At 43.8% G+C, this 21,142-nt stretch overlaps 1 protein-coding gene and 1 long non-coding RNA gene across 6 annotated transcripts; one reads left to right on the top strand and one right to left on the bottom strand.

Annotated features, from left to right (window-relative positions):
• Nucleotides 1–128: 128 nt before the first annotated feature.
• LOC118451781 lies at nt 129–12,365 on the top strand. 2 transcript variants are annotated; one of them, XR_004841333.1, is made up of 4 exons: nt 129–196; nt 9,689–9,846; nt 11,545–11,674; nt 11,830–12,365. It is a non-coding gene; the product is annotated as an uncharacterized LOC118451781 (long non-coding RNA). The 2 variants fall into 2 exon arrangements; XR_004841332.1 differs by having other exon boundaries at nt 11,545–12,365.
• On the bottom strand, nt 203–20,610 carry MYO19 (myosin XIX). 4 transcript variants are annotated; one of them, XM_009633875.2, is made up of 24 exons: nt 20,477–20,609; nt 18,496–18,640; nt 17,580–17,728; nt 17,234–17,347; nt 16,315–16,447; nt 16,026–16,095; nt 15,563–15,665; nt 15,254–15,350; nt 14,689–14,765; nt 14,217–14,307; nt 13,003–13,174; nt 12,587–12,660; nt 12,372–12,493; nt 10,495–10,608; nt 9,974–10,150; nt 8,930–9,076; nt 8,355–8,462; nt 7,360–7,430; nt 6,223–6,332; nt 4,168–4,331; nt 3,343–3,472; nt 3,075–3,160; nt 2,398–2,706; nt 203–1,444 (listed from the first exon to the last, which is right to left on the bottom strand). In XM_009633875.2, the coding sequence occupies exons 1-24, from the start codon at nt 20,486–20,488 to the stop codon at nt 1,316–1,318; spliced, it is 2,904 nt and encodes a 967-aa protein (XP_009632170.1). In that variant the 5' UTR covers nt 20,489–20,609; the 3' UTR covers nt 203–1,315. The 4 variants fall into 4 exon arrangements, 3 of the variants coding, with proteins under 3 accessions (XP_009632170.1, XP_035745440.1, XP_035745441.1); XM_035889547.1 differs by lacking the exons at nt 203–1,444; nt 2,398–2,706; nt 3,075–3,160 and adding an exon at nt 5,065–5,192 and having other exon boundaries at nt 3,370–3,472; XM_035889548.1 differs by lacking the exons at nt 203–1,444; nt 2,398–2,706; nt 3,075–3,160; ... (1 more) ...; nt 4,168–4,331; nt 6,223–6,332 and adding an exon at nt 6,345–7,144 and having other exon boundaries at nt 20,477–20,610.
• Nucleotides 20,611–21,142: the final 532 nt, after the last annotated feature.

Raw genomic sequence — 21,142 nt, 5'->3', positions numbered from 1 at the left:
TTTTTAAAGGGGAAGAGGAAGAACTAAGAGGCTTGCTTCTGAATCCACACCTCAGGCAGCTACTGCTGACAGTCGATCAAGCGTCAGACAAAAGCTCCCTCATGAAAAAGTACATGCAGGAGCCGTTATTTGTGGAGTTTGCAGACTGCTGTTTGAGAATTGTTGAACCTCCAGAGAAGGAGAACGTTCTGCCCGAGTGAGCTACTTTGGGAACATTTTTCTTTCCTGGAGATTTTTTTCCCTCTGATAGAAGAGAACTGACAGCAGCCGTGCTGCTGTGGTGCACCATTCTGGGTGCTTCCTCAAGGTTTGGTCATGCTTTGCTCATGGATGTCAGTGCTCTGATTTTCAATTTAGAGTTGATAAGCAGTGACACAGCTGTGTTGGAATGATTTCTAGATACTAGAAATTAAACTTGGTGTTCTGTGGACTTGCTTTCTGTTGGTACAGAAATACTGTCAACCATGGGAAATGTTGCTTCCCAGTAACAACTGTATTAAAAATATTTGCATTTATTTTAAACCACAAACTAATCTGAAATGGTTTTGTTAACTAAGCCTTGTTGCGGATGGTCAGACGCCTTTACAAGGTATTTAGCAGTTTATTTAAAAGTGGCATACACAGCGGAGCCAAACATTTTCAAGACCCACGTGAGCAACACAGAGATGGCACAGAGTGCTTCTGACGGAGCCCCGGCCCCTCGGCAGAGGCAATGCTATTGATTAGGCAGTGCTGGAAGGCATGGCAGTTGTGCGAGTCGTATATTTTGGTCCTATAGCTAAAAAGCAAGAGTCCAGTCTCGCTTTTCCCTGAGACATTTGCCGTTAGTGTTACTGAGTTGACTGCTGCTCCCATCCTCAGCGTCAGAAGTGGTGCGATGTCACGGAATGCTCGCCGTCAGTCGGAATGCTCGCTGTCAGTCGCAGTAGTTGTGGTGGTACCTCCACAGGAGACTCCAGCGCCCATCAGAAATGTTTGCCTTGTTTGCTCGCTCATTACCAGCCTCTTGCTTCTCCCAAGTAGTGCCAGAAGCGTTCAGTTCAAGTACACGTTGCTTAAAGCGCTTGATCTATTTTAATTACGTTGAGTGTTCTCATAGTAGTGAAATTTCCTCTAATACGTGCATGTGTGTGAGAGGAGGAATGCCCCCCGTCTCGCATTCTAATTTTGAAGGATATTATATTATACGTACAATGCATCAATATAGGAAGCTGTGAGGTAGCAGCAGATCTGGACGTTGAGTAATTTGAAAGCAGCAGCTTGCAGACAGTCCTTCCCTGAAGGAAATAGTACAGCATGTGCAGATGGCCGTGACCTATGTTGGAAGGAGTTTTTTTCTGTCCAGTAAAATCTGGTTAAATCCAGTGATGGAATAGGCGTCCGTATGGGGGCTGACATTTGCATAATGCAGGGGAGACTTCTTACAGTGAAACTTGATGGAGCCCTACAGGAAAAAAAGGTGGAGAGGTCAGTTGGTGGTTTTGCCAGACTTTGAGCTAATTTTGCTATTCAAACTAAGTTGTGCTAATTAGTGTCCAAGGAACTAGAGAATATTAGTAAGGATTGAGGAAGACCTCAAAGGAGTCTTCGTACAAATGGATTTGAGGGAAATTATTACTACGAAGAGTATTAATACTGTAATTTGAACTGAAATAAGCTTAAACTCTCAAGATTTGAGTATTTAGTCATTACTCAACTTGGTACTGCTTCTTCCTACTTGTAGTAGCTGTGACCAGGCACAGGCTACGTTCTTGCATGCATAATTTTGTGCAACCTCAAAAATGTGCCAACAGAAAACCCAAGCATGGGCACAAGGTGATGAGTAACCGGAGTGTAATTTCTGAGAGAAGCCAGTGTGGGTTCAGGCTTGTTTGTAGTAAATGGTATCCAAGGCTATTCTGCACGTGCGTAGGAGATGGACTACTTGAGGGTTGCTCCCTCCTTTCTGACCTGAAAATCCTCTGTGCAGTTGTCCGCACAGTCAATACAGCATTACTGGGATGATATTGGGAGACCCAGTGGCTTTTCCCCAAGGGGATGCTTTTTCACGTGTTCACTTGTGCAACTTGAATCCCCTTAGCAGAAAAAAACGCACAGTATGTAATAGCAGAGCCCATGCTGGAATCCTCTGCTCTCCTGAAGCAGAGCCTCGATCAGTTTGTTCCTATGATGGAGATTAACAAGAGTTTCCATGCCTAGTTGAAAGTCTCCACTCAGCCCCCTGTCTTACTTGACCTATTGATGTCCAAGTCATCCCTGCATATCTAAACCAGTGGAAAAAGAGAGACTGTAGCTTGAGAGCTGACTTCATGGTTGCTCTGCTCTGTAGCGGAGTTCAGGTTCCTGAACTCACAGCAGCTTAACTGTGCTGCTGACTCGAGCGCGTAGGTTTGTTACCTGTGGGAGAGCTCTAACGGAGGTGATGCCACAGCCAAAGGAACAGCTTTCCACCTTGTAGCAGTCGCTCTCCTGAAGTACTCGGAGGCATGCCAGCAGGGACAGGTCTCGCCGAAGTCCCGTTACAGTAACGGGCGCAGCAGCCAGGACAAGGCCAAGAGGCCAGAACTGAATTATTGCGTGCAGAGGCCAAGTTGTTTCCAAAGAGTGAGGTGGTTTGGCCGAGATCACCGTAGCTCCAGGAACTGAGAAAAACGCCTTTTCTTCATCCTCGTCCAATTCTGCTGCTGCTAGTGCAGCCATTTTTGCCTGACGAAGAGATGCAGAACAATCTTCCTGAAAAACAGTCTCAAACGCCTCAAACAAAATTTCAAACTGCAAAACTAAGAATCTAAAAAAGAGGCATCTTAAAGGACAGGACACCCTCTGGGACACTTCCCCGTTTTATGAAGATAAGGAATGAGTTCATTCTGCAGTCTCGACGCCGCCACCCTGCAGAAGCAGGGGGTACTGTACAAGACTGGCATCCATCAGCTCTTCAGCTTGAGAAAGAAGAGTCTTCTGGAGAATTGACAGTATTGGGTTTGTACAGTTACCTGACAGAGGTATATTCTTTCCCAAACACTAAAAAGCCTCAGTCGCTCAGTTTCAGTGCTTTCCTGTACCCATGTACTTACTTTCCATTTCCTCCAGCCGTGCTTGATAACATTGGCAGCCCTGCGCATCCTTCGGAAGCGATTCTTGGCTAACCAGGAACGAATAGCTGAAGATTTAATGAAAAGAAATCTGAATACAAAGAAGCTCAGAAGCTCTTGCACACAATGTAAGGGAGATGGCACCGAAGCCTTCTCCGTGTTCAATCAGATAACCACTCCTGCCACTTTAAACATCCAGTGTAACTGGAAATGTTACTGGTTGTGTTCAGCCACACCCTGATTAGATTACCTGCTTGGATGAGGGTTGCAGACCATCTCTCCTTCGCTAGCTTCTTCTGTTTAAATCTTCTCCAGCAACACTGAATGCAAAATGCTTTCTCATTTAACACCTCTGCTCTTCTGGCTTCTAGTTGCTCCAGCTGCATTGGGGATATGAGTTTATAGTTAATACTGGGGGACAGAGTTGCGTTCCCAACGCTTCCCTCTTCTACAGTCTTTGGTGTTTGTCAGAAAACCATGTGCACGGTTCAGTGTCCTAAGGCTGCTGGATTAGGTTTTAGAAGCGAGAGCACTTCATTTGTGCTTATTAGATAATGCGTAAAATGAAAACGTCAGTATCTGAGGGGGAAAAGAGTGTTGGGGATGGGGGGGAATTGGATGCTCCCAAAGTCAGAGTGTCAGCTGGCTTAAAACCAGCTCCACTGAAGGGGGTTCTGTTACGGCTGCATCCTCCCGTATGCGAGCTCTGCAAAAGCGCCTTCGTCTCCATCTCTTTCACAGAGAAGCTGCCTAGGCCTGTCAGCGTAGCCAAGTCTGTCAGCTGAAGCTAAGGAAAGCTGTAATCTTTACTGGAACTGGGAGGATACTGACAGCGCTAGACACAAGTGCAGTTCCGTGTCCATTAGCAAGAAGGACGCCATTAAACACAGTGATTCTGATAGTTGCATTCTGATGGATGTTTGATTTCGTTTAATAAGTTGAAAGAAAATTGCCAAATTCTGGTCATGCTGGCATTAGCAGGGGTTATTGCCTAAACCGCGGTGGTAACCTGTGCCAGAATCCCCATTAAGCAAGTACGCTCCAGAACTGTTAGCCAAGGAAACAGCACTCTTACCACAGAATTGGCCATAAATACTTTGGTTTTGCCGCAGAACACTGAAGTGTTTTCTGCTCTGTTCCCCGTTTGCTCAGCAGTAGTTTGTCCCGTAACAACATTCTGAAGGATCTCAAAAACGACAGAACGTGACGCTTTTTCATCATCCACCACTGGAATCTCGCCTGCAAATGAAGCGTCGAAGAGAAGGTATCACAGAACTTGGAAATCAGGCCCAAGTAATTGTCTGTACACCGAGATTTCTTGGCCATTTAGCGGGGATGCACATACCACAAGGGGGGAGGAGGTGATGGCTGAGACATCACTAGGTCTTAGCTGTGTTTAAGGGAAAAATGTGACAGCATAGACTTCACCATGTGCTAGCAGCTAGAAAACCAGCGTGGTGCGTTTTAACTAGGATGCAGTTTGGGTGCTGGCTTATCACCTCTGTTATCACCCATCCGTAGGTAACAAATGTAATTTGGGGTAGACCTAGGCAATGGAACAGGCATACGGAGGGCTTGGCTGTTCCCACATTGTTTAAAGCGTCCTACATGGAAACATTAGAAAGCAACAGCAATGCAATCAGGAGTAGATTGGAGCAGCTCAGTCCTAAGAAAATCTGGTGAACCCAAAACCCAAAGCTGTTGGGAACAAAGAACCAAAAGCCAGGAATCAGACTTGTAGCCTTAATGTACTGAGGGATGCAGGAACAGAAAACAAATTCTACGCAACTCCACAGCTTTCACAGGGCATCAGAAGCAGCTACAGGGACATGTACTAAGCAGGAGTTTATTGCAGCAATAAGAGGTTATTAAAACCATTTCTGGGACACAGTACACAATTTTTTTTACACTATGAGACAAACTGGTTAGCCAGATTAATCTATTTGGAAATAGAGGTAGACTTAATTCAGACCTGTCCTTGAAAGAGAGTGTGGTGTTCAAGGCAATGCTGCATGAATTTCTGCATGCCCAGTGCCGGAACTTGATGGTCTTTGTATCTTTCCATCCTGGATACTGTTTGCTTTTCTGCTATAAATATTTCTAAGGAGATGAGAGCATTTTAAGGTACTGAAAACAAACATAAGCAATTCTTGCTTACAGGAAGACATCTGGTGACTATGATGGTGTTCATAGGGCTGGGCTGATAAGGGAACCAAAAGCTTATCCCCGTGTTTAGGAAATTGTTTTGCTTTGTTTGCAGCTTATTGCCCACTGCAGATAAAAAGGACCAGTAACCTATCACAACGAGGCATTTCAGCTAATGGGCTTGTAATTGAGGGAGAAGGATATGGTGTGTAAGTAATGTCCCAGCCTGTATTTCATTACTTCATTCCACTTCCGCAAGGTGAACAGATCTCCAGCCATTTTACTTATCTGACATAGGCTGGTACTTACTGGTCCTGCGTCCCACATCTACTGGTTACTTGAACAGACCCAGTGGGTGAAGACTGGGATTAATCTGGGAGAGAGGAGGGGCTTGCAGTAACTTCCAATATTAAATGTAACCACCTGACGAGCTCCTTCTGTCAGGGGTTCGCACCAAAGCTGTTACCTTGTAGATTGGATCGTGTTTTTTAAAGTCCATCCTCGCTCTTGCTTAGAAAAAAGAATCTCATACAGAAGTTTGCAAAAGGTAGAAGCAGCAGCAGAATCCAGGTAAGCTAGAAGGTCAGTGTGTTCAGCAAGAAAACAAGGTGGGGAAAAAAAAAGGAAGGAAGGAGAAGGAATGTAAGCAAAAAGATAAATGGTTTTCAAGTCGACTCAAGAACCAACTCTAAATCAAATTATATTGGGGGGGGGGAACCCCAAACACCATCGTAACTGTAATTGTTCTACCCAAGAGGAACACAGAAAAGCAGCAATCAGATGACAGATTTGCAGACTTTTAAAAAGAGCCTGCTGTAAACGTTAGGGAAATTAGAAACTCGAGTCGGTGATAGATTAGAAAAATATTTTGAGAATAGTGGTGTCCCTAGTGCTGAATACAGTAACTGCGTCTGATCTGCACGATACCAGATCGGTGCAGTGATAGTTTTACTTGATAGCAGAGGAATTATCTAGAGAAACGTACCTGTTTTCTCGGCAGTATGATAGTTGCTTTTATCACACACTCTGTTCTTACTGGACCCGCATGATTTTCTCAGTATTTTGTAGCGCTCGGTGAAACTCTGGAAAGGGATCCTGACAGACAAACGTACAGTTAATTCTCGGCAAGTATCATTTACTATATGGTAAATAACCGTTCCTTTTAGGGGGAAAAAAATTGTGGAATGGCCTCAAAGATCCAGTACGTAGAACGCAAATAGACTGATGCCGATGTAGTCACCAACAGGCAAGAAAGTGCAGACTTCCTGAAGAAATCCAGGAGACTGCCTGTTGCCCAGTAACAGCCAGGGACCTTTGCCTGTAACAAAGACCGGGCAGGAATTGTGCTTGTTTGTGATAACGGTGAGCTTCACCCCATCAATGCTGAGCTGCCAAAAAACGTGACTAGCTCAGGCCTCGTTCCCTCCATCCTCTGAAGGTGGTCAAGAAAGCCCGGCAGGGTGATGGCTGTGATGAGATGCCCAACTTCAAGATGACTCCACTTAGATGTATGCCATTTATAATTGTAATAATTATAATTTTAATTGCTGAAAATGCTACTGTGAAGCCACAGTCAATTAGAAAGCTTTAGTACCTGACAGTCCACATCAAAACATCTGTTGTTAACCGTTGGACTTGATGATCTTAAAGGTCTTTTCCAACCTAAACGATTCTGTGATTCTCAGACTGGAAAGGTACAGTGAGCTCTCAGACCAAGGCTGTGTTACAGGCACGTCTGGACTTCGTTAGTATTTGGTATACTTCTAAGAACCCCATTGTCCTGAATGCCAGCTGTACTAGCACTGCTGCTTGTGCTGTTGCTGTGCTTTTGGACTTGCTGAACGAGCAGAGTTTCGTTACCCAAAACACAGAACAGCAGTCCAGATTGGTGGCAGGTATTTTTGTCTCTAAAACATGGAAGAAAGGTGCTCAAGTAAGTTTAAAAGCAAGCAGTGAGCAGAACTCCTCAGGTAGCTTTGAAAGAATCAGTAGTTCTCTGGTCTGAAAGAGACTGCAAAATACTTGGATTTCCTGCTTATAAGCTCTTCTGAATAACTAATATGCCACTAATTGCTACAGAAATGGATTAATGGAAGACATTGCTCAAGAAGTTCAGACTTACCTAATGGGGAAGCCCGCTGCACTGATGGTGACAGCTTCGACTATTCCACACGCCTGAAGCTGGCTGAGAACCTGAGGCAGAGATGGAGATGGTTTAGGTAACCCTTCTCTTTGTGGACGCTGCTGCTGCTGCTAAGGTCTGCCCAGGGTGTGCTCGACCCAAAGCACAGGCAGCTCAGCTCAGCAACCACGCCAGAGCTTGCCCTGGTGTGCACCACCACGCCGACAGCTGGGGAACGCGTGGAGAGGGCGGAGAAGGGGATTAGGCAGCCACCGAGCTACTGCTTTGAGTAACTCCCAGAGTTAGGGTGAAGGCAGCGCTAACACAGAGGGACAGTCCTCGCGTGCCCTCTCTTGTGGTATCCACACCCCCTGCACTCACCGAATGCAGCAGAATATGAAAAGCCAGTGCTGGTATTTTAATACTACTTGCATGCGATCAGCAAATTCTTGGAGTGTTTAAAATTAACGCAGCGCTACTCCAGCTGCTTGTTTTTACGTAAGATGAGGTTCTCTGGTTACAGCTTTAGCGTCTGCTGCTTTGCTCCCAAAGACGTGCCGGTCAGCTGATCTCATCTAACTTGTCCTAGACTCCAGGAGCAAGCAAAGCTTTGTTGTGGGTGTTCACCATGAAGGTATCTGTGTGACCAGGACTGCTGAGCAGTCAGATCACCATTATCTGGTTTGAGGGCTGGGATGGTAGCACCCCAAATGACCCAGGAGTGCTCTGGTAAGAGATCATCTCATACAGCAACAAGTAAGTTGCATCTGGAAGAGCTGCTGTGCTTGCTAGCTCCGTTTTAGACAAGCATCATCAGTGATTCTGAGAGGATGGTTATCTTGGAAGCTCCGCAGGAGAAAAAGCTGTTTCAAAATGTGCTGTGAAAAGAGCTTTGCTAGTGACTCAAGATGACGAGAGACCCAATGCAAAGCCCCGCACAATGTCTCTAGGAAGCTTCTCCTTGACTCAGTGAGGAAAGGCTTTTGAAAAGTTACCTCTTCTCTTTTAAAAGTCATTGCCTTGCAGTCAGCGTTAGGCTTGATGCATCGGATGTAATGCGGTGTGGTGCTATTCAAAATCTGCATGAGATGTTCAAGTGAACCCTGCAGAAAACAAAACCAGGTTTAATTAGGGACTCCTCCTCCACAGGTGGTTTAGCTGATCAGCGGTCTTCTACAAAAACAGTGAAGCCCTGTTTTGCAAGGATGGCTTTGCAGACTCAGTATTAGCAGAGCTCTCCTGTAAGGACAACTTAAGCAAAAAATCTGTTCTATGGATGCTTTTATAAAATCGTTGATGGTAAATTCGCAAAGTTTCCAAAACTACATCAGGGCCACCAGCTGAAGCTAACGCCGCAAGAGGAACAGGTAGGAAGAAGATGCCCAACTGTTAAAGGAGAAAAGGTAAAATCGGAGTGAGTTAAAACCCAGAGAATCTCAGGAGTCTGGAGCTGTTTCTGTTTTACAGCTGGTTTTTTTTAACAACATTTACTGATCCTGGTGCAACGATACTGGTTTCTCATCCAGTTATGAAGACAGCAGTAGAAAACAGAAACTTGAATAGGACGTACCTTGAACTTTGACACCACTGTAACAACAGCTGCTCTGTTCTGGGGTTTGATGTTATTTTGGTTCCCTTCCGTCACAGGAAATAATTTTTGAAGCAAAGGGTCCTTAGAATTCTGCAAAACGTGGACCAGCTCTGGTGGAATGGGGTCCTGCAAACATAAACATAAGTATTTGGACTTAAGCAAAAACCTGCCACCTTTGAAAATGACTAAAAATTCCACGTGTGTAGATGGAATAGTATTTCTGATGCCACCTTTGATTTCAGGACAGCTGTAGTTTCAGATCTGACTCCACGCATTCATTCACAGACTCAGGAACAGAAAACGGCATCTGGCTGAACATTTAGCAAGTCTAGTCAACTGCACGACTGCTCCTAATGTTGTTGTTATACAACTTAAGTGAGCTAGAAGTCTCAGGACTAGTTTAATCCCCGTAGGACAGTCTGCAGCAGGTATTAGAAAGTCTATTGGACAGTCTTCCTTTTAATTAAGAGATGGTACTTTATTGCATCACCTGATACCACTTGCCATAATTGCTGGTGATGTCGGAAGTGACAAGGCACCCTCATTTCTGCAGACTGTTTCACTTATTCCTGATGGAACAGCGAGGCCAAAACTTGAGTTTCCTGGTACTTTCAGAACTTCCAGTAGTTGAGTCCATGCTCTTGTTTCTCATAAACTTATCTGATTTTGGGAAATGAAGCGCTATATTTATGGCTACAGAAATGCCCTGATGCCATTAACGCTTCTGCATTGTCTCAGGCATGGAAGAACCCTGGACTGGTGACACACGGTCCGCTTAATCCTCAGCTGAAAGGTCTGCTAACAAAGCGTTTGCCTGCGCCAGCGATGATTCACTGAAAATCAGACCAAGAACATTACCCAGCTTTACATGGCCTGAAGGATTTATTTGGAGCAAGGTAGGTATAACCAGTAAGCGTTGCTGAATATACTTGTTAGTGGTGTTTTGATTTAAATCGCTTTTGGTCTTTAAGATTTTTTGGTTTGGTTTGGTTCTTTTAAAGAGCTCTTTCTGAAAACACCTACCTTGTTTTTCTCTACCATTGTTGCCAGCTGATAGCAGACTTTGCCAGCATAATGTGAAATAATAAAGTTAGGCTTCTTACTAAACTTGTTTCGACTTAAACATTGATTATCAGACAAGGCTTTTTCAATCCGAGTTTGAAATAGGTCAGTGTTGGAGGATCTATTCAGACGGCACTCCTGCAATGCAAACGAGACAAAATCGCAGCTAAGACACTTTACATTAAAATCATAGCCATTTTACTTATAGAGTTGCTTTGAGTACACAAGCCTGGAAAGACTGGGGGAGGGGGAGGGAAATGTAATTGAGGCTTCGTATTTGAATCAGAACATCCAGGATCAGAGGAAAAAAGGCAACTCAGAATAGGAAGAAGGAGTGTCATGACTGTTACGAAAAATAAGCTCTGTAGAAATTGTGTATCTGGCAAGTTTCCTACTGACTTCGTGTTCATGTTTGCTTTGGTGGTGTGGGAAGGAGGCAGGCAACCAGGCCAAAAGCATTAGGGGCTTAGATCCCCACTTACCTCATTCAGCAAAGAAAAAATGCTGAGAGGATTGCCCTCTATCAGATCAAGGCAGTTCTGGTTATCCTGGTAGTTTATGAAAGACCACTGCAGGCCTTCAGCTGCATATTCTTCCTGAAGGCAGAGAGAGAAACCGGTTACTCTGCAGCAGAGGGCACTAGAGCTCCAATAACTGTATGCCTTCTGGCAGTTTGCTGCAGTTATTGTTTAACAAGTTAATCCCAGGCTCAGCCTGCTCATCCAAAGCTCAGCTCATGTTCAGTGGCAATCTTGAGGGGAAAAAAACCACACAAATGAGGATATTCTACCCCAGGTAGCTTTAAAGTATGTAGCAGCAGCTCCTTCTGGAACAATTTGTTTTAAGTATTTGAGAACCTCACAAATTTATCAGAGAGAGCTGCAAGACTGCTTTACAGGGTAAACAGAGGCTACGGTCGCGCTAAGCCTCTCCTGGCTGTACTGAATTTTGCCCTGAAGGGTAAGGAACACACAGAACTCCTTCCTTAGATTGGGACATAGCCCTAAACCAACCATTGTGTGCCAGACTTTACTGACTGGGCTCCATTTAAAACAAAGCCTGATGCAAAAGGAAGCGGAGCGAGATACTGGTTGAAATAATTTGTACAATACTTATGCTGAATTACAGAACAAACTGTCAGGAGTGTTTAACAGGCACAAGCTCTGGCCAGTTATTTGAAAAGTCTCCTGCCAAAAGCTTGCTCAGCACAGTCACTAATGGTGTTTAAGTGGTTTGGGACACAGCCAGATCAAGAGAGGTAAGAGGGCAGGCAGTAATTGGGAGGGGTACTATAAACAGAGGTCATGAATCCATTTCAAGGCAAGTAATTGTGTGCTTGAACTTGGCTTCCGTTTTCACTGACCATTAACCCCTGGCACACTGACGAGGGCAGGCATGAAAAAAAATTGCTGGGTGTACGAAAGCACGAATTATAGTCTAAGAAACACTTATCTCCTGCATAAACTGATAAAACTATGCCGTGAGACAGAAAGTACCATCACGTTGGTGCCATAAAGAAAATAATTTCCCAGGTTCCAGTTAATGGAAAGAGCATTGCGGTAACGTATGTGCCATGTGGATGAATTCGGCAAGGACTGAAGCACATCTACTAGAGTAGCAGCCCAGGCCTGGCGGGGACGCTGCAGCTTTCAGAGCACTCAGGTGAGAACTGGAATTAGCAGTGTGTGACCAGTCAGGCAAGCGACCGCAGTGTATTTAGCACGGTGCAAATACCTTCTCCACTGTGAAACAACACAACTCGTGTACATCCTCGTTCAAAAAAATGAAATGTGTGCGGTGTGTTTTGGCCTTTAAAGGTACCAGCGTGACAACTGGGTTTATGAAGCTGCTCTCCTGCGGCTGAAGGCCTCCACCAGGTACCACGTGCTATTGATGTTCGGGTTACAAGGTTCTGTTGGGCCCTCTGCCTTCGCACTACGGTCTAAGGTCTAGAAGCTCTGGACCCATTTAGGTACTTTATGCTTGGTGAAAGGAATTAATGTAGTTATAAGCAGCAGCTTCCAAGAGAATATAAATTTAGGCTACACTTAACCTCAAAAACTGAGTTTTAAGCATTCAGCTCTCTGAGGGAATGCAAACAGTCTAACAGAGCCAACGGAGCTGTATAAGAGGGAACAGATTTCCAGTACCCTAGGAGAGAAAGCTGTCTCATTCCACCAGCTGCCCCACACTCTCCTCTTTAAAAAAGCAATTGTTACTCACATCCTACTGATTTCTGTGGCATTACTTACTTGACTGATGGTTGCAATCTGACCAGAAACACAGAAATACAAGTAAAGGGACAAAAGATGCTGGTTTAAAATTCAATGTTTGATATTTGATCTTAGCGAGGTATTACCTGTTGTGCCTTCAGATAGTGTGCTACAAAGTGCTGCTGCAGTTTCTCGTTGGCGTAGTTAATACAAAGCTGTTCCAAGTTGTTTTCAGGGAAGGCTTCAAAACCGTAAACATCCAACAAACCTAGAAGGAATATGGGAAGACAGTGCGCTTTGGCCTAGGAGTAGCTTGAAGGGCTTAAGCTGACTCAGTTAAACCAGGGTTGAATAGCCATACCTATGAAGCTGGTCCACACTGCTGGATCTGCATAGATGCTTTCATTTATGACCAAAACGAGCCATTCAAACAACCTGCAGACAGCAACAACTGGATTAGTTTGAAAGCGTTTGCTCACAACAGTCAGAGTAGTGTTCTTTTACTGCTGTTTATACCAGTATTGCATGGGAGAAACAAAAAATTGTGACATGCTGCCTGCTGACATGAAACAGCAGTTCTGTGAAGATCTCTCTCTCAGATACCGCAGCTATGCCACTATCTACGGCTGAATCAAGGGTGTGTTGAGCGGGGAAGGGAGGGTTACGCTGTTATTGAGTCCAAGCAGAAAGCCAGGGAGAAGTAAATCTCTCTGGCCTCCCTATTCCCTCGTAAAAGTTAGATGGATCAGCCCAGCAGCCTGGCCTACGTGTCCTTACTTAGCGTAAATCACTTTGGCGAGGCAGTCCCTCCTAGTCTCACATTCGGCTCTGGAGCATGGCTTCTTGAAGACTTGTTGTTGTTTTCCAGCAGTTATTGTTCGAATTCTTAATGATTCCAGTAGTTCCTCAACAGGTATCTTCAGCAAATCTCCAGCAGTCTTCGCAAAATCTTGTTCAAGAGAAAAAAAAAAACATTGCAAGGTTATCTGGAGTGTCAAAGGAATGCAGCCCCTTTAAAGTTATGGAAGGTCTAGGAATAGTATACAATAAGGACACTTCTGTGAACTCACCAACTTAAATGTGGATTTTGGATCTTTTTACCCAAACCTGGGAGAAAGTTTTGCAAGACCAGACTCCTATTTGGATGTACAGTACCCCTAGAATTTTAGGTACTCTATTTAAAATGAAACAACAATACAAAAGAAGTCTGAGGTTTGCCACACTGAAGCAGGCATTTTGGAGAGCACTCGCTAGGTATGTGTCTGTTACTTTTTCACCTTTTTTGAGCAGAGATGTCTAAATCCAGATAGACAAACAGTCATGACCAGAAAAAAACAGGGATTTTGGGGGTAGTAAGGAAATGTAGAAGAATGAGTATTTACTAACGAAGCATTTAAGATCTTGCTAACTTGAGCTGTAGGCAAAACTATTTGAGTATTAATTAGTGTGAATTCAGAGCATGTGAAATGGTAGTAGGAAACTTCACTATTCAGGACAGCGTTTTAGCTGTGAAAGAAAACTAGATCCACAGCCCTCCTGAAGACATGCAGGATAGCCTGTGTTCTATGCTGCAGTTTAACAGATTTGCCGTTACTAAGTTTTAGTCTTTATGATGAAAACTTCAAAGCTGTAATTTTAAAAGCCCTGCTCTCCACTCCGGGTCAGATTTCTGGAAGTCTCGTGATGTCAGTGTAAGATTACAATCAAGAGTAACAGTTCTGCCCATAATCCTTTCTGAAATGACTGTCTAATGGTGCAGTTGCCTTGACCTGTAATGGAAGGATATTATCTCGCAGAGCAGGGGAGCATTAGGTTTTTGTTTGTTCAGTACTTTGAAACTGTGAAGTACCGAACAAAAACGCACTTAAATTTTGGGTTGCCCATGATCTTGATGGTCTCCTCTCAAGCAGAAGAGCGTAGTAATCCTTTCCATGAGGCATCTGCACTGAGATAACAAGACCCTCTGGAGCATGGCATGCTTGTTGTCTCACCTTTGGTTTTGTCTTCTAGTTCACAAGGCTGAGATTCATCCACTGGATTAGAGAATTGAACGTTCCCAAGATGAAGAAGGCCTGACAATACCTGAAATATAATCAATCACTGAGTTTTCCAAAACAGAGCTCCCCTCCAAGGCAGTGTCCTCTTAGCCTTCCCTTAGCCCTATGAACAGAACAAGTCAAAACATTTCTGCACCAAAAAAAAGCAAATAGACTCCAAGCTTCTATGTTAATCCCTAATGCTGCAATTACTGAAGGAAAACTCAATTTCACAGGTACAGGCTTTTAGTTAACATCTAATATTTGGCTATGCAACCTAATGCGTAGCTGCAGGCCCTCCAGTCAGGAGTACCAAACAACCCATGCTCTGTACATTGATACAGATTTACTTCTGCAGGAGTCCCACACTAAAAAGACATTCCAAACATCATCGGCGGCCTCGTGGTGACCATGCTTTGTACCTGACCTTGAAAATATTGTTCTGCGTGGAGCGGTCAATGCCCAAGTGAAACATTGCATCTCTGGTCACCTCGAAGCAGTCCTCTGAAAAGCCAGACAAGTGCCATTTAAAAGAAAGCCATGCACACAAACACCGGCAAGCAGAACACTCTACACCATGTCCAGTTTAGCTGGAATTGTCAACGGAGATCAAGGAAGCCAGATGCTCTCTTGGCAAGTCCCAAAGTACAAGCTGGAGAACCAAGTCATTGACTTCATACTGGCTCTGTGGGGCTCTGAAGTTAGGCAGCAGGTTGCTGAAGCACATCCAAAGACGAGACAGTTTCTAAACATAGCCACAGAGAGATGCAAATTTGCTAGGCCAGAAACCGCTGGTTTAAGCCAGGTGAAAACTCTTAATAGTGCAAACTGAAACTTAAAAAGAATCACATTAATGCAGGTGGCTTTGCAAAATGTCTGCTGTTGGCTGACCAATCGGGGTCATGGGATTTAATAGGACAGACACATTTTTGCCTGCCTGCCTTTAAAATCACAGCCATTATTAACGGACAGTCTGTGAAACTAATCTTTACCATCTAAGTTTCTTTCAGAATTTGGCAGCCAGCGGTAGTTGGCCCCCTCTGGAAGGTTCCATTCCAGCCTCTCCTCTGCAGTAGCACCTTTTGTGATCTGGAGACAGAAAACAAGGTAACGACTGAATTCTGCCTTTGGTATCTACAGCTCACAGACAATGAAGAATAACGTCCCAAGAGCATGATTTAATTTTGAAGCACGGCAGACAGGAAAACTGTTAAATATTACAAGTTGCCACTGTGCTAAATCTGGTGATTTCATCCCCACTGTTTGTCAGAAATATCTAGCAAAATGAACTGAAGGCAAACCTGATAAAAAATATGAAAGTTTCTTTCATTGGGGGCCTGGTAGGCAACTCTGGTCTTCTCCAAAAGGAAAGTCTGAATGGAAGCACTAGTCAGATGGTGGAATCTAGAGGGGGGGAAAAAAAGCAAAGATTTCAACAAAACAGAATCCACAGGTGTTGTGTTATTACGATACAAACTGACTATGAACGCTTTGCAGTTCACCTTCAGTTTTGTGCAAGCTTAATGTAATGTTTTATTCAGCGTTCTTAACTGCATATCTGTTTTTCCTTTGTTCTATTTAGAGGTCAGGGTAAGAGCTTGCAGGAAAAAAAAATTTAAAAAAAAAAAAAAATAATGTAAGCTGCCAGCAAACCAAAATACGTTCTAAAGACAGACAAAATACTCTATGGCAGACTTAAGGAATAGGCTTGTAAAGATTTAAAGGAACAAGACAATAGATAAGGTTTTACACAGTAATTATTACCTGTCTAACTGAAGCTGGATATATTTTCCAAAACGGCTACTGTTGTTATTCCGCAGGGTACATGCATTTCCTGTGAAATTGCCAGTGACAGATACAGAATAATCAGAGTGGTTTTACTCTTCCCCACGTAGGACATACAGATATCGCGGGTGATTTGTACATGGCTCCGGTATTTGAAGAGTTTGTCTTTTAAGGAGAGGACCAAGAGCTAGCTTAGACTTGTGTATTAGCAAAGACAATTCCCACAGTGGCCACTACTTCTTTTTGCTGTTAAAAAAGCCGCATTTACCGAATGCTTCCATGACAGGGTTGGAATCCAACACTCTCTTCTCTATCCTTTCCACAGTTTCATTGCCTTTTGGGGAGATAACTGAAGCAGCAACAGAAGCATAGAATTTCATAAGGCAGCGAGATGTCCAGGTCTGCAAGAGAAAGGCTTGACAACAGGTCTTTGTTTTTACCATGTTATTAGCTATGTCAGTTAGTGAAACAGTGCTAGCTTCCGAAAACACAGTATGCAGCTGGCAATGATGTTAGAGAGAGCCACTGCGTCAGGTTTATAGCTGTAGTTCGGTGGAAACTTTTTGTGCGTATGCTTGCATGCAACGGACACCCATTTAAATGCTACTGGAGTTGGAGTGCTTTGCTGAATGGCAGTCTTATCAAGATGTAACCATCTGGGAGCTCAGCTAGAATCTTAAGAATCTCAACTAGTATCTTAAGATGAACTGAATATAAATGGACTTTAAGTCATGAACACTCACCAAATAAATTTGTTCTCAGGCTTAAAAATATCCTCGTTATCTTGCTGAATAGGGATGGATGATTATAGGAGTGCCTAGAACAGGATCTGAACTCTCCCGCTTCTTCCAAGTCTCTACATAAGGTTTGCTGAGACCCACGCTAGCTCCCTAACAGACTAAGCTGAGACATTCACTCAGGTGCAATTCCTGTTGAATGATTCAAATCTAGCCCTCCCAGAAATTACCGATGCCACCTAAAGAGCAGCCGTATTTAGCAGAGTCTATCTGCAGCAATCCCTTCATGCTTTACGCATATTTCAAGAGACTCCTGCTAGAGCAGACTGGCTATGTGCTCTGTCAGAGGTTTTTTTCCTCCTCTTTGCTTGCTCACTGAAATACTATGCACTACAAATCACTAGCAACTCTCAAAAACTTAAGAGCAATGTCAGAAAAAAGTCTCCTTACCTTCCCAGCGCCACTTTCTCCACTAACAATTATAGACTGGTTTACGGGCTCTATCTGGCTTTGGACATTTCTGTAGGTTTGTTCAGCCACTGCAAAGATGTGAGGTTTTAAATCCTGGCAGTAAAAGAGAATATTCATATTTAAGAGAACAGTAATTACACAGTTCAACAGCAATGGACAGCAAAGGTCTTCTCACGTTTATCTGAAAACAGTGCTGCTCTTTTAACAGAACTCGTATTTCGCTAGAAATAGGTTTATCCTTTAGGATTATTTTGCTCATATAGATTTTGAAGAATGTGACATCTGGGTTCTGCAGAAGGACAGTTATTCCAAATATAAGAATTACCTGAGGACGAAGTGCAATGTGGTACTCTCTCATAAGCTCAGGTGAATAGAGGCAGGAGATAGGCTGAAACGGATTTAAAGCCACCAGGCTGCAGCCAGCATTTGTATAAAACAAGTTTACTGTATATCTTGCTTGGAGACATTTCAGAACTGAAAGACACACCTTGAGTTAGCATCTTTTGAAAAGTGTGCTTGCCTCTTCCCATTCCTGTTTGTAATAAAAATCTTCAGCTATGTTACCTATTAGGTTTAATAGAGAATGAGGCGTTCAAGAGAGTGATACAGATCTAATAACAATGTCTTTAAGAGTTGCCCTTATTTTTAAAGTCCTAAGGGATCTGCTAACTATTCCATTCAATAAATCCTGTGCTTTTATGAGGTTTCACATAGTCCTAGAAAGCAAATCTGTCCATTTGCAGAACAGAGGCAAGAATTCCCCATCTGCACTAGGAACAGTCCTTAGCTCCTCTTAACATGATCACCTTTAAAAGTTGAGTGAGGAATTTACTTTTCAAACCCAACTTCATGGGCATGTTTTGAATCGAAGCCTCGTTTTCTGACACGTTCATATGGAAGCAAGCTGCAATCCCAAGGTCATGCAGGAGTCCTTCAGTAGCATTAACTCTCAACCACAGCCTGGCTACCTGAACCACCAATACAATGTGAGCTCTGCATGCAGAGCTTGATAAGACATCGGCGTGGCTAAATCTACAATACAAATATTTTGGAAAAAAAAAAAAATAAAAATCAACCAAGCCAAATGTGACTTTCTAATGTGACTAGGCTTTAATTGGCTTGGAATCTTTAACTACAGTGTTCATTGTACTGTTAATGCAATGAGAACAGTAACTGCCATATATTAGTAGCCACCAAGGAAAGTGCCTCCTGAGGAGATACCCCGCTGGCTGGCCGCTTACCTGTCGTAGTTGTCACCGGATTCACTTTCGTGAGGTCATCAAAAAGATGCAGTTTCTGTTCATCACTGAGGAACGCTCTAACTTCTTCTTCAAATGATTCACTGAGGTCATTCTGGATGATACAATCTTCTTTTTGGCCATTTTCCTGGAGAGGATGTCAGATCAGCACCAAAGGCTGAGTATAGCTGGACTTTCACCTCATCCACTACAGTTTATAGCTCTTGTACTGCTTCCACGCAACGAAAGTTCAGTCTCAGCAGGAGTCAAAACTTAGTATGTTTGAGCTGCTCTTCCCCCCCCGTTGCCCTTCCCCAGCACGAGTGGTTCCCATGGGATGCTCTGTTTTTAGAAAGGTATTATCTAGCATATGAGAGATGGCAGGCTGACACCACTGTCTGGGAACTGAATTCATCGCTGGTGATTCTGGCTGTAAGCAAAGGCACTCGGAAAGAATGTGTCTTTAGACTCACGCTACCTGGCACTTAACAGTTCTGCAGGTTGTTCAGCACAGACAGACGGTGTTCTTAACTGGAGTATTTCTAAGCCTACAAATGTCATGCATTCAACGCAAACACCACCTGGGGCAGAGGGAAGCAGGAAGGACTGGCTGCAGAGGCTAAGGGAGAGCTGAAAGCTGCTGCCGTCCCACACAAATGCACTTTTCCCAGCAGAGACTTTCATTTTTAGAGGGTCCCATGAGTGAAGTTGCAGAGTGCACACGTTGCAGGGGAAAGAAATGGTGGCATTGTAGGAGCTGGCCTGCATTAGGGATTTAAGATTTGTCCGCTTTGAATCACTTGAAGTATTTAAATCTTAGCCCCTGGGCTCCCGTGTCCTTGACAGTATTAGTTGGAAGGACACATTTGTTGTCCAAACGTAATGGAAAACGTAGCCAGAAGAGAGATTTCAGGTGCTCTTTGTCATTTTGGTGGGGGGAGGAGAGAGGAGCTATAAGGGAAAATGAAGAGGGGGAAAAGATGCCAGTCCTCATTTTTGCTTTCTGGATATTCCTTTTCTTTTCTCCTCGACAGAAACTCCTTCAAAGTAACCCTACTCATTTGTATTTAGTAGCATAAAAGTTAACCAAGTCAATGAACAGTATCACCTTTATACAGAAAAAGTGCTAAATTTAGTTAGCAGCATTCCCACCACGTGAGCTAAGCTCATTAATAAGGGGAAAAATACACTGCAAAACCCCATTAACACATTTCTTAAAAAAAAAAAAGCTACAATAATGTACTCATTTAGGAGCATTGTTATCTTTTGCAGACAGCGTAAGTGGTTCATTTCCAGCAGAACAAAATTTTACACAGCAAGGGAAAAAAAAAAAGCTGAGGAACGCAGTTAAGCCTTGCCGTGAAAGTGATTTCTGTTATTCTCCTCCGAATGAACATTAAGAAGCTCGCTGCTTGCACAGAGAACAGACACGCACAATTATGAAATACTCTGTGGACAAGATGAGCTTCTGCCAGTCGCCCACTCTTCCCGTGCCCTCCCAGGCGTTTGCTGTATCACGCCGGCACCAGCCAAGTCCTTAAGTGCACCGTGCAGCTGATATTGCAAGACCCGAGAAAGGGCTTATTTTTGCTCGCCTGCACCCCCTTGCTCAGCATCGCTTCATTTGGGAGGAGATGGTGATCGCTTGGCCGAAAGAAAAATAATGGTTGAAAATACAATCACTTCTGATACCTGTACTGCACAGCTCATCTGTCCATTGATTTCACTGCACAAACACCCTTGAGGATGTGCTTGCTACATGCATTAACACCCGCCCCGTTAAAGCCAATGGCGTAACAGAAATCACCAGCTGGTGTTAGGAGCACAGCTCAAAACCCCACAGTTCATAGGTCCAGGCAATTCCTGAAGCAGGGGTGAATATACATTAGTAGTCACCTCATCTTGACTGCATGGAAACAAGCCAAAAATTCTTTCCTGGCAGGAAAATTTAATTAGCGCACACAATTCCTGGTTGGCTTTTTACCTGCTTTGTCATCTTGTCCAGCCCTATGGATGGGAACGCTGGAGCGGGCCTTTCCTTTAGGGTATCTCATTCAAAGAACGCTGAAGAACGCTTAAATAAAAAAAAAAAAAAAGGCATTTAGAACAAAATAACTCTGGACATGTCATTCTCCGGAGGGTTCCACAAGCAGAGCCCAAAGGCTTCAGACAGAGGTACTGATCCCCCCACAAGCAGGGCCCAAGTAATGCTGGGCTGGAGAGCCTACCCACACTGAGTAATAGCCATATATTCTGTTTGCCCCTGCAAATAAAGCTTATTTGGAGGCAGTAACATATCTTTCCTTACTGCAAGAATAAAATGCTTTGTTTCTCATGAATTAATAAAGCAAGGTTTCTTGGCAAGAAATGGCAACTTCTTTTCTGTTAAATTCCTCCTGTTAGGACAAATAGGAAAGGTTTGTGGCTCTGACGGCGTCAGAGAAACCAGTGCTTTTAGAAGAGGAGTGGCTCAGAGAAGTTTTGTATTGCAGCAGAAACAAGATACGCTTGCTTGCTGTCCTCTTCCTGTTTCCTCTAAAAATCAGTGGGAGCCAACCCAAGGTGAGTCAAGCTCACCCTCTGAATTTCTGTCATAAACACAGAGAATCCAGTCAGACAGCCAGGAAGAATTCTTTCTTCTCCCAGCAGC

Source organism: Egretta garzetta, unplaced genomic scaffold (assembly GCF_000687185.1).
Source record: "Egretta garzetta isolate BGI_Z169 unplaced genomic scaffold, ASM68718v1 scaffold112, whole genome shotgun sequence".
In the NCBI taxonomy this organism is placed as follows: Eukaryota; Metazoa; Chordata; class Aves; order Pelecaniformes; family Ardeidae; genus Egretta; species Egretta garzetta.
This window is presented reverse-complemented; position numbering and strand designations above follow the sequence as displayed.